Below are 13232 nucleotides of genomic sequence, written 5' to 3' on the forward strand. Positions count from 1 at the left end.
AATAAAGCTAGTAAATTAGGTTTTTGGGGTTTTTTTTAAATAGCTTTAGTGAAGGGCTTTCTGCTTCTGTGTAATCTATAGAAACCTTTCCTAACCTTTCCAACTCCAGGTAGGTCTGACTAGACTCTTCACTCAAATTGACAGGGATACAAGTCCTTTCAGAAATAAGTTATATTTACTATGGCCGCAGAGTAAATTTTCATTGAGCCAATCACCAAAAGGTTTGCAAGAGCGATTTTTATCTAATGCCCACTTCCTCTTGTATGTTATGCTAAAAATACATAGGTACATTAAAACTCTTTAAAATCCTGTACCTTCTCAAATCACACAATGTTCCTTTGGGATTCAAGCTCTTCTATTTATGCTGTCAATTTCCACCCACTCTTTCACTCCCATCTCACTAACAGTCACTAAATCCACAGGCCTCCCTATTCTCTCTCCCTCTCTCTCTCTCATAAACATAAGGGCTACAGGGCTGCTAACCAGCTTTCTACTGCAATCAGCTTTGAGTGCCTAAAAGCAAAGAACTGCACATACAACTTCCTATTTACTGAGAAGAGAAGACTTCTGTATTTCTATGCCAAGCAGGGCACCAAGCAACCAGAAGAAAATCTTTGATAGTTTTTTTTCCCCCTTACATGCCAAAAACCACAGCTGACAGAGAGAGGAGAACAAAAAGAAAAGACAGCTTACCCATAGAGTAGAGGTTGTCAAAGCTCTGGTGCATGCGGATAATCTCGTAGTAGAGTTCATCATAGCTGCTGGGAGTGGGCAGGAATGTGTCACCGTATGTGATAAACATATTAAACAGGTTCACAATCTAAAAAAGAAGCAAAAGCCCATACACAGGCATCAAGCTACGAAGACCAGAATGGTATTATCAGTAATATGCTGTAGTCAGTTCTTACTGGCTCGTAAGAACAAGAACTGACTGTTACATTTTCAGAAATTTTGTGAGCTGGTTGTTTAACAAAGCCATTATTAAAAATTAACATATAAACTTACATTTCAATAAATTATATTAAAATGAAGGTAATACTCAAACTCACAACTTCCTAATTACTTTCTATCTTTTAGTATTATGTTCTTGAGGTTCATTTACAATTCTTATACCTGTGTGGTAGGACTATCATAGAATGGTGTATCATTGATCATCTCCCCAACTCTGCATTCAACAATGTCACACAGTTAGCTTGAAATTGGCCGTGGTGAGAGTAGTTTTACCATAGAAATCCACAAATGCTACAAAAATCAGGGCTTCCTCCCCACCCACATGTTAAACATTTATGAACACACTGGATAATATCCTAAAAAGATAGTCAAAAGGCACAATGCCCTCCTTCTACCCCAAATAACTAGTCTGATAAACAGGAATATGTAATGTTCCTCTGAAACCAAGTACAGCCATGATGGAACCACTCATCTGGCTGGGACACCTCTCCAGGCTTTGCTCTGTACCAACACAGAGACTACAGCAGTCTAGTAGTCTCTCAACTGGGACCAAGGTTCACAGAGACTGACCCATACCTGCCCCTGCCAGACAATATACTCTCATGAAAAAGAGTCTCAAGTTTTCCAAAGACATAGGTGAGAGTGGGAAGAGTGGGGAGCACCAGTCTAGAAAGTCTAACCCAAAAGGAAAATAAAGGCCTGGCTCTGCCAGTGGCTCAGTCCCCATAATACCAGCTCCTATTTCAAACTGGCCCATCTCGATTTTAGGATGTGGCTTCAGAAAAAAGGAAAAAAAAATTTTTTTAATTTAAGTACAGTTGACACACATTACATTAGTTTCAGGTGTATAATACAGGGATTCAACAAGTCTATATGTTGTGCTGTGCTCACTGCAAGTGTAGTGACCACCTGTCACCATGTAACACTATTACAACACCAACGACTATATTCCCTATACTGTACCTTTTATCTCCATGACTTAATCTTTCCATAACTAGAAGCCCGTATCTCCCATTCCCCTTAAGAAATATTTTTTGTTACTCACCATAAGGGCTAATGTAAAAATGTTGTGTTTGGCCAAAAGTACGGTCTCATTTGACATAAGGAACTTCAGCAAATTTATCAAGGCTTAAAAAAAAAAAATCAACAAGCTATTCAAAGAATAATCAATAAAGTTAAATGAAAGCAATGAAAATACACTTAATTCTAAGAAATCCAAATAGGTCTAGAATGAGTAAGTCACAGCTACCAAGAACTTTTTAAAAACAGGTAAGGTAGGGGTGCTTGGGTGGCTCAGTTGGTTAAGCATCTGAATCTCAGTTTCTGTTCAGGTCATGATCTCATGATTCATGAGATCAAACCCCATGTCAGGCTCTATGCTGACAGCATAGAGCCTGCTTTTCATTTTCTCTCTCCTCTCTCTGCCCCTCACCTGCTCATACACACATACTCTCTCAAAATAAATAAATAAACTTTAATGAAATAAATAAAAGCAGGTAAGGGAGATATATTTGAAGCAAGCACTGATCTTCCCAAGCACATATCTGATTATCTGCCCATAGAAGTTTCTAAAAATCTACTTCTTTGTGCCACTTTTTTTTTTTGGATACCATTAATTTATTATAAAACAGAAACATGAAAATTATTTACATGATGAAATATTTAACAACTTTACTGTAATGGCAGCTTCACTTGATGCCGTTTCAAAAATGATTTTTTTCAGTCTACATACTTTCCAAGAACGTTACCATCTCTAAATAAGAAATAATCCTTGTCATCTAGAACTACTTTAGTGCCTCCACATTCTGAAAGAACTTGGTCTCCAACTTCCTAGTTGGATCTCTAACTAGTTGAATCTCTCCAGCCTTCCCTTTAGAGCCGGATCTAACAGCTACCACTGTTGCTTGCAATACTTCTCCTGGAGATTGTTCTGGAAGTATAATGCCTCCATTGGTTACAGTTTTGGTTGCCCTCCTTTCAACTAAAACTCAAAGGGAAGGAAACTTTCTAAAGGCCTGTCCTGCTGTGACTCTGGCCACCGCAGTGCGTACTCTGCTCTGGAGCTGCCATGTCTCAAAGATACCCACAGTCCCACCTCTTCGTGCAACTTCTTAAATAGCAAGTAAGCTTGCAAATCTGACTATAAAAAGGACATCTTAGTATTCCAGATTTACTTACCACATTTGCTCAATTTATAGGTTAAAATGAAGATCCCCCTCTCACCCTACGTGGCTAGCATGTCACGTCACTAAGTTTTAGTTATACGTTTGTTTCAAACACCATGGTTAAGAGGGACATCTTTCAATTCTAACCGGTCACCAGAAATGCCAACGATATTGGACTTCAGCTCTAGACAGGAAAATAGCTCATGAAGAGAAAAAAAAAAAGCCCTTAACTATTCAAACAAAAGTACAACTCGCTCTGTCCTCTCTCAACCATGACAACATTTACCGAAAAGGTCCCCTTTCTGTCTGGTAATTCTTAATGAGGATTAAAACCCAAGCAACCTCAGCTAAAAGACTGATTGTTAAGTCTCTAGCTTAACACGTAGGTATAAAGACATTTTTGCAAATAAATATTAAGCATAAATCACCAGTCGCCTTGTACTTTTTCACCTGTAACCACGAAATAAATCCTACTTCTGTGCCCATCATGACTACTGTCCCTGTACCTACCTCCCCCTACTTGATGGGAAACCTTACAGAAGGAGCTCAGCAGCTGCAAGCAATCGGCGGTCCTTCTGTCTTCTCCCCCTCAAGCCTCTCTACTCCCACAGATATAAAAAAAGGCTTGACCTCTCCTTTTCTAAGACCATACCTGCTTCTTTGCCAGCAAAGAAGTCCATTCTCCCATGCTGTCTGAGCTTTGTGTGAAGTTTACTACCCCTCGAGAAAAGATGTTAGCTTTGATTTGAAACAGCAGGCAATGATGAGTAGGAGTAAGACTCTCCAGACACTTGCCACCTGCCACACAACACCCCTTACTCTCAACCTCTGAAATCACAGGTACAGTAAAGAAACAGCAGGCAAGGAAAAGTACAAGAGCCTGTCTACGTTCTGTTTCTAAAGCCTGAATCTTCCCCTCAAATAGCAAAAAAGCCTTGCTAGAGATGAAGGTGATAGGCATCCTCATTTATGAACTCTTCACCCTTACACTGACTCCAGTTCTCGGAGATTTCATAATGGAAAGGCAAATGATAGGCAGGTGGCCCTTTTGATGTTGTCTGTTAACAAGCAATCTGTTGGACTAGACCCAAAAAAAGCTCCATAGGAGCCCATTCTAGATCACACAACCTGCTTAACTCCTACCAGGAGCTCAGAGAATGAAGGGGGCTAGCTGAAATCCACATAAAAATGACTAAGCTAGCCCAAACATCTATCTTCAATGAAGATCACCTTGCTGAATTATTTAAGGATTGCCCACACCACTCCCTACCCCCAGAGCTCGGACAAGCCCTGTTAATGGATAAATCACCTGACAATCAGACTCTATAAATTCACAAGAGACAAGAGAAAAGGATGGGTAGAGCACCTGGCACTCTACAAAACATAATGGTTGGAGAGAAACAAAGCAGCTTTTGCACACATCCAATCAACGAGGACTTTTGTCCCCAACAACACAGCAAAAAGATGCAGCCTCAGCAGTGGTTATGTGGTAATTAAGGGGCAGAAAACCTGGAGAAAAGGAAGTGGGAACAATGATTTATTGCTTCTCTGCTGGACTATAGCTAGTCTTGATCTCTGGGATTCAGAGCCAGGGATGACAAAGTGATAAATACAAGGGGAGGAAGAGAGCAATTCTGCCACAGACCAAGAGGCACCCTGTCTCCCAACTACCACAGACATCAGTGGAGCCAAACAGCACTGAGAAGGAGAATCCAGCACGGCGATACTGTCGGCACCAGGGAGAACCCGCATTCTACCCCTGATAATTCAAGCAGACCCCGACCTGGCCCCACATCCCAAAAAGGCCAGGGTCTTCTCACCTGGAAGTAGTCATTCTCTAGAGGAAATTTAATAGGCAGAGAAAATGAACAAAGCAACCTTAAAATTGGCTCCCACAAATCTCTGACATCAGGGACCACAATTCCTCAAGAGGGGATGCCCCAACCTCCCGTGGAATAGCGCTTTCTTTCTCCTTCATCATCGCCCTGACTTTGCACTCACTCTGTCAACTGTGTGGTGTCCCCTACAACACACACATGGTGTGCTATCCTCTGACCTGATGTGGTGGGAGTTCTAAGTCTGTGAGGTTTCTTTTTTTTTTTTTTTAATGTTTTTATTTATTTTTGAGACAGAGAGAGACAGAGCATGAGCAGGGGAGGGGCAGAGAGAGAGGGAGACACAGAATCTGAAGCAGGCTCCAGACTCCCAAGCTGTCAGCCCAGAGCCTGACGTGGGGCTCGAACTCACAGACTGTGGGATCATGACCTGAGCTGAAGTTGGACGCTTAACCGACTGAGCCGCCCAGGCGCCCCTGTGAGCTTTCAATATAGTTGATTTTTGGGAACTAGAAAGGACCCTGGAGATCATGAATCCAGTTCCCTTGTTTTTGGATAAGAAAACACTTCCTCCCCTCCCCACCCACCCCAAAGAGCTGGTGACTAAGCTGGGACTAAAACCTGGTCTGCGGTTTAGTGTTCTTTCTGCCATTCCATTAAAATTAAATAAAGGTGGATTAAATAGACTCCAAATGGAGTTTTATGTTAAAGGAAAAGACACTTACCTATAAATGGTGTGCTTAGATTTGCTGACTACACTGTTCCCAACACTTCTCTAGACTCTAGTTTATAACTTTCTCTACCTACTCGCTATTCCAGGTTATTTTCACATTTTTGGTCCACTTTTTCTCTTGGTCCTGAGCTACTTATTAGAGTGCAGGTGTTTAATACCTCATTATTACCTCTCTACTGTCCATTTGCAACACTAAGACTCCCAAGCAGCTTCTCTCAGCATCAAACGCCTTAGCAGGACCTCTGTATCTGCTCTCATTGTTCTCTACAGCTCACCTCTCACACACCTCTATCCCCTCTTCTCTGTTTCTGCTTCCTTTGTAGTATCTTGAAAAAGAAAGAAAGAAAGAAAGAAAGAAAGAAAGAAAGAAAGAAAGAAAGAAAGAAAGAAAGAAAGAAAGAAAGAAAGAAACGGAAAGACGGAAAGAAGGAAGGAAGCCAGCATGCAGGGGGACGGAAGGGGAAGGAGAAAGAGAGAGAGGAAAGGGAGAAACATCACTAACTGTCAACTAAAACTGTGCCTATACCCCTCACTCCTCACTCAGCTCTGCCCCCTTTAAAATTAAATACTGAACATGGAATGTGATTGGATCTGGATTTTAAAGGGAGCCAAGATCCCCTTTCTTTATGCAAAATCAGAACAGAAACAAAACAAAAACACTGGTATAAATAATTAGCAGCCAGGCTTATTCATAAGCTGTTATGGTATAGAGTTATGCACAGGATTTAACTGCAGACCAAAGAAGAGAATAGCTTGATGTCAGCCAGGGACAGGTTCAAGGACAGTAGAGAACTGGCACTCGGGATCTCAGTGCCAACACATAAGTAGCACAGAGCTCATGCTGGCTGGCTCCTGGTTCACCACTCTTCACACACATACACATATTTTTAGAAAACTGCCCTTTATATCTATCCACTTGTCTACTTGGTGTCGTCTGGGCACATGACCAGCCAAACTGTTCCACAGACAGTCACAGAAGTAGCAGTACATAGAGAGAAGAGTTAAGATAACTATAAAAGATGAGGGGTTGGTTGTATAAACATAGCGTTGTTAATTAGTCTTTGTAAGAGTTTGGTATCAAGTACATGTTGTAGTCATTGTGGAGATAAGAGGGGAAGGATGTACTTAAAAAAAATCTAACCTTTTAGTTTATCATGTTTCCATCTTTTTAAGGTTTTTATTTATTTATTTTGAGAGAGAGAGGGACAGCAGGGGAGGGGCAGAAAGAGAGGAAGACAGAATCCCAAGCAGGCTCCGTGCTGTCAGCGCAGAGCCCAACATGGGGCTTGAACCCGTGAACCATGAGATCATGACCTGAGCTGAAACCAAGAGTCAGATACTCAACCAACTGAGTCACCCAGGTGCCCCCATGTTTCCATTTTTTAAATAAATAGTTTTTGAAGGGGGAGAAGAGACTACACCACTCTTCCTTACCAAAGACTTGACCCTTAGTCTAAGATATTTCCAAAGAAGAAGGGCCCACGTTATAATAACTCAACACTGTGTAAATAGTTTTGCCCATTTGAAGAGCAATGGCTGCTCATCCCCACAAAACAGAAGGGCACAGCTTTTGAATGCAAAGTGAAAAAAGTCAGTCACAAAAAGATAAATACTAAATGATTCAATTTATATGAGGTACCCAGGTTGGGCAATTTACGGAGACAGAAGGTAGAATGGTGGTTGCCAGGAGTGGGGGAGGGAGAAATACAGAGTTATTATTTAATGGGTACAGAGAGTTTCAGTTTGGGAAGATGAAAAAAATTCTGGAGATGGAAGGTGGAGATGTTTGCAACAATGATGTGAATGTACTTAATGCCACTGAATCATACACTTGAAAATGGTAAATTTTATGTTATGTATGTTTTACTAATTAAAAGCAAATAAAAGGTCAATGTTTTTCTTTCCACCAACACAAGCATGAGCCCTACAAACACCCATCAAAACTTTCTATGTACTCAGCATAAGGGACCAGCTACACTTTACATCACAATACATATATATAGTATGGAGTACCCAGCCAAGCATGCAAAGATGTTTCCTCTTTGATGGGTTAAAGAAAAAGAGCCAAATATACACAATCAACAGAGAACCATGGACTCTTGGGCAGGAATGACAAGTCAAAATGAATCCTGAGTAGCCTTCAAGATAACACTATGGCAGTCTCCAGAATAATGATCAAAGTTCACAATCAAAGCTACCAATGCACTTAAGTACCAATAATATTCTAGGAAATCCTCAGGAATCCTGGATTAGACTCCTAATCTTTGCTAACACTACAAAAGGAGGATCCAGATACCTGGCTCCAAAAACTCTTAACCTACACAGAGTGGAAAAATAGAGAAGTTATGTCAGTGAAATACTTGAGGTATTATATTACACATCCTATATGTTTTAGCTGTAGGGAAATGGGTGCTCCATACACACTTGTTTCTTCATTGGAAAGTCTTTTCCACCAGGCACTTTGAAAACTTTGTTTCTGGGCTCTTTTTCAGGAACTACAAATTGGCTGCAACTGCTGCCTCTTTTAACTCTACTAGAGGGGCCTGTCAGTCTCACACTTAGTTTTGGCCCAAGCTCCCTCCCTTGGGGAGTCTTGTGCATCAAGTATGGCAACAGTGCACTGAAGTTCTGACTTCTGTATGGGACACATGTGGAATATAGGAGAGTGTACAGGTTCTGGGACTATCCACCGGAGAATCCTGCCACTGCACACAGGCCTCTCCCACCCCACAAGGAACCTGGTTTGCAGAGCTGCTCCTAACATTAATGTACCCCACATAATGAGGACTTGCCCAGATTTTTCCCTAAACTGCTTTGAATTCAAGGAGAGAGTAGCAGCAAACTGTGTTGTCATGTAGAAGAGTAGAATGAATAATGGATACGGGAACTTCTCCAGGACTACAACCTGTCCCCCACATTAAGGTAAACCAGGTGCAGAGAACAAGCCAACTACAGGAAGACACAATTAAGTGGTAGCTCATATGCCTGCCTCAGAGAAGCAGAGGAGAGGTTTAATCACAAAACCAAGTGAATGAGATTTAAATAATATTAAAAACAGGAAGGAGACAGAGAGCCTCTAGCAGAGTACAAATAAATGTCTCAAAAGAATCAGGTCAGAGAGCTCTCTGCCCATTTGAATAGCTTAAACATACTATGAAAAAAAAAAGAGATAGAAAGCAAAGACAAGACTCAACGAGGCCCTTATTTTCTGGCCTGGCCTGGAGTTAGGATGAGACTCCACAGATCCAAATCAAACCAGGTTCCTTTGGGGAAATGGGTAATTTCACAGTGACTGATAAAAGAGCAATATTAGCATCTCACTTGCTTAGAAGAAAGGCAGAGGAACTCCAAGGACAGGCTAGAAATAGCACTAGTGTAACAAGCCAATGCCTCCAAAACCCCAGAGGCACTATAAACTTTAGCCAATTCCACCATCTCTGGACAAAATCACCGATTACCCAAGGACACTGCCAAGAATCAGCAGGCTCACTGTCAATGAGCAAAGTGGCACCGGAAGGACTTAGAAGCCAATACCTACCAACAGAATAATTTTAAGATACACCAGGTGGCCTCTCAGAATATTGGCATCTGTCTGGCTGCAAACCCAAGCACCTCACTAAAAGAGACCAATGAATCAAACAAGAGAATGAAATGGCTTTGGTTGTGCATTATGAGCCTCTCCAGGTGAACAGAACACAAAAGTTAGTATATCCAGTGGGAGGACTCTGGGAAGACAGCACAGTAGAAAGTACCAGGAAACTCTCTCCCTACCTAGACAGTAACTGCAGTAGCAGAATTTGTCTGATGTTAACTACTGTGGAACTCTGAAGTCTGGTAGAAGTTGGCAACTTCTGGGGAAGACCTGGATGGTAAGTTTTGGTTAATTTTGGGCAATCTGAGCTCTTAGCACAGAAGCAACTGTCCATCCCCCACTTGCTCCCCACCAGCCATGTGGCAAGCAGCTATGCACTTGGTCCTGCAGCAGTCTATAGGAGCTAAGGTGGGCAAAAAGGACCCTGTCCTCCAAATACTGGGGATCTGTGCTCTGATAGCTGATTGTTGTTTCTGATTACAGAGATGCAGAGAAAGCAGGCAGCCATTATTGTTGTACCTCCCCTCACTGATGGGCAAGCCCTGTCCCATGCAGATAAACTACATCCACAAGATTTAAAGGGCCAAGTGCCCCTTTTTTCTCCACCTTCATTTCTTTGTCTTTCTCCTTTTGGGAGCCAGACATTAAAGACTAGAACATTCAAAAACAATCACATAGGGGCACATGGGGGACTCAGTCAGTTGAGTGTCCAACTCTTGATTTCAGCTCAGGTCATGATCTCACGGTTTGGTTCAGGGGACTGAGCCCCATATCAGGCTCAGCATGTAGCCTGACTGGGATTCTCTCACTCCCTCTCTCCCTGCTCCTCCCCCGCTTATGCTCTCTCTCGCTCACTCTCTCAAAATAAATAAATAAACTTAAAAAAGTAAAACAACTGCATATACAGGGAAAATTAAAAAGTGACTGCACATGCCCAAGAAAAGTCTCAGAAGAGAGTGAAGAAGACATAACGTTTATACTCGGGCTGATCCTGGGCAGAAGCAACCTACAAAAATAAAAATAAAAATAATAAACAAAAATAGTAACAACCAAAAATGCCAAGTCTGAGGGAGAATCTGATTCCTTAAACCTGAGGACATTATAGTAAGTGAAATAAGCCACTCACAAAAAGACAAACACTGTAGGATTTCACTTAGTTGGGGTGCTTAGTGTAATCAAAATCATAAAGACAGAAAGTAGAACGCTGGTTGCCAGGGGCTGGCAAAGGAAAGAATGGAGAGTTCTGGTCTAATAGGCATAGAGTTTTCGTTTTACAAGATGAAAAGAGTTATGGGAATAGATGGTGGTGATGGCTGCACAACAATGTGAACATTTAGCATCACTGAACTGTACATTTAAAAAGTTAAGATGGTAAGCATTATGTGACTTTACCACAATAAGAAAAAAAAAGTACATCAATAGGCTGCACAGCTGAAGACTCCACAGTCCTCCAGATGAACTGGAAAAAAGAACAAATCCTCTCTTTATCATTTTTTTAAACTTTTATTTAAGTAAGCTCTACACTCATGACCCCGAGATCTCCACACTTGTGACCCCGAGATCAAGAGTGGCATGCTCTTCTGACTAAGCCAGCCAGGCACCCCTACAAATCTTTTCTGGAAGTGGAAATTAGGTTCTATCTTATATTTTCCTTGCTGTTGAAGTGCGTAGTCTGCTTAGAAGGGAAAATAAGGTTCTCAACTATCTCCAAGTCTCCATTTACTTGGGGACACTGCAATTCTTCCAGTTACCACACACCCTCTTCTTTACCATGAAAATGAGCCCTTAGGTGAAAGTTCCCAGATGGAACTCAGACTCTGGGAAATGCAGGATCCCATCTACCTCATTCCTGTGCAGCCGCCTGTAACCTTGCTCAGAAGCCACTGCCTTCTAGGGCCCTATACCACCTGCTTATTTTTTCCAGCACTGCCTAGCTGAAAGGTAGCCAAAATCATCACCCTTTAAGAAATCTAATAGTCAGTGAGACCGTGTCTCAGTGGGGGCATGTGATGTGGAACCAAGAACTTTACCTGCCAAAATGACAGAAACCAGTCACAGACCTATCCTGCTCACTGGAGTTCTAGAAACAATGGCACCTCATGAAACCAAATGATATGTTCCTTTAGAACTAGTACAGGCAAGGCAACAAAAGCACAGCTACTCCTTCCTCTGTCTCTTTTAGTTGACAAGATGCTAATGGGCCTGTAAGAGTTGACATTTCTCTGGATAGGAAGTGACTTCATGTGCAGAGAAAAGAACAGAGATTTCTCACTCTTTTTAGGGGCTTTCTGGTGGGAATCTTTTTCTCCCTCTAACAGGCTAAACCTGTTAGAAATTCTTATCTTTTGCTTCTGCCAAGTTTCTGAGGGGATGAAAGAAAGAGTCAAAATAGTATAAATTTCAGATTTAGCCAAATGTGGTGATTTGAAGGAAAAAAAGAGTTTCCTGGCATTCTTTTTCAGTCCTGGGGCTTTCTACGCTGCTGTACAGAATCTTTCGTAACCAAATTATGGAAACAGAAAAATGCGTTCTAATGACCCTGTATTAAAACATTCTAAGAGGAATTGATTATCCACAGAAGAAAGAAGCCTCCATCTTTTTGCACATGGAAGCTAGAACACTCTTAATTAGGCACATCAAGCCTAGAATACATCTTGTAACATCTTCTCCTACATCAGAGAAAATTTGGGGGAAAGAGGAAGAACAATTTAAAAAGCAATTTTAAAAACAAAATAGCAACAGCAGCTGCCAAAATTCCTCTTCCCATCTACTCTAGCTGTTTACTGCTTGTCCTTCCCTCCTCCCTACACCTTCTTCAAATCTAAAAGAGGCAATATTGTAGAGTTATATAAGATGTCACCATTGGAGGAAGCTGGGTGAAGGGTGCGAGAACTCGCTATACTATTTTTGCAACTTCCTGACTCTATAATTATATCAAAATTAAAAATTTTTTTAAATTGAAAGTTTAAAAAAGAAACTAAACAAGAAAAAAAAAAGCTGATAATTAAAAGTTCAAAGGATAGTTTCCCCAAATCAGGAAGGGCTGACAAGCTGTCAAAGTTATACTTATACAAGAATGCACAGATCTACCTAAGGCTCAGGTCAGTCTTTCTCTTGAAAATTTTCAGTCCTGTATGACAACACCTACAATATAACAAGCTTCCAACAAAAGCCTCTCAATTCCCAGTCTCAAGGTATACCTAACCATGAAGTCACAGGCTTCTGCCAGCGATGAGAAAGCCAGCTGGATCCACAAAGCTGTGACACTCTCTGGGTTTTCCATATCTCCCAGTAGGTATCTAAAAGGTCAGGCCATGTACAATTTCTCTCTTTTTCACAAAGCTGTGAATGCTCTGGATGCTATTTAGCACAGTGAAGCTGAACAGATTGTTTTGGGGGCTTTAGGGGCCTTTCTTCCTGCAGGGAGGCAAATGTTGCCTAGTGATCTGCGTCTGAGCATAGGAGTCAGGAACTCTAAGTTCTAATCATGACTCTGCTTAGTATCTGGTTCCATGATCCTTAGCAAGGCACTTACCCTTCTACACCTCCACTCCCTTCCCCAACAAATGGTGATAAAAATAATGACATCACCAGGGATGTGGCAAAGTGAAAGGGTAAGAAGGACTGTGATCCATAGATAAATGTCGAGTATAAAATGTCAGTATAAATCTGCCTTTAAATCGACCCATGTTTTAGGACTATGGAAAGCTACACTGTTTAAATGCAGACTGCCTCCCCATTGCCCTGTCTGCCTGCAGAGGAAGTGAAAAAAGCTGACTCCACCCATGAAGCTTTGTTCAGGTCTTTTCCTCTCTAACAACTGCATGCTTCTCTCTAAACATTCTGCTCATTCTTTGGTTAATGGCTTAGAAACCAACAAAGTTTCCATTTTTACTTAGTTAAAAGCAATCCATGTATCTGTAGGTAAGGAAGAAACAGACAAAGGAAAGTGAAAT

The 13232-nt window shown here is 41.4% G+C and overlaps 1 protein-coding gene and 1 pseudogene across 3 annotated transcripts in view; both read right to left on the bottom strand.

Moving 5' to 3' along the window:
* The window catches only part of ARMH3 (armadillo like helical domain containing 3), a 173485-nt gene that overhangs the window by 101028 nt on the left and 59225 nt on the right, over window positions 1-13232 (bottom strand). For all 3 annotated transcript variants that reach the window (XM_003994351.6, XM_045040596.1, XM_045040597.1), the window contains 2 exons: window positions 1997-2079; window positions 694-820 (listed from right to left, as the gene is read on the bottom strand). In XM_003994351.6, the coding sequence (XP_003994400.1) occupies window positions 694-820; window positions 1997-2079 (210 nt within the window). The remainder of the gene's footprint in view (window positions 1-693; window positions 821-1996; window positions 2080-13232) is intronic.
* On the bottom strand, window positions 2545-3796 carry LOC102902474 (annotated as a pseudogene).

Source organism: Felis catus, chromosome D2 (genome assembly GCF_018350175.1).
Source record: "Felis catus isolate Fca126 chromosome D2, F.catus_Fca126_mat1.0, whole genome shotgun sequence".
Classification (NCBI taxonomy): Eukaryota; Metazoa; Chordata; class Mammalia; order Carnivora; family Felidae; genus Felis; species Felis catus.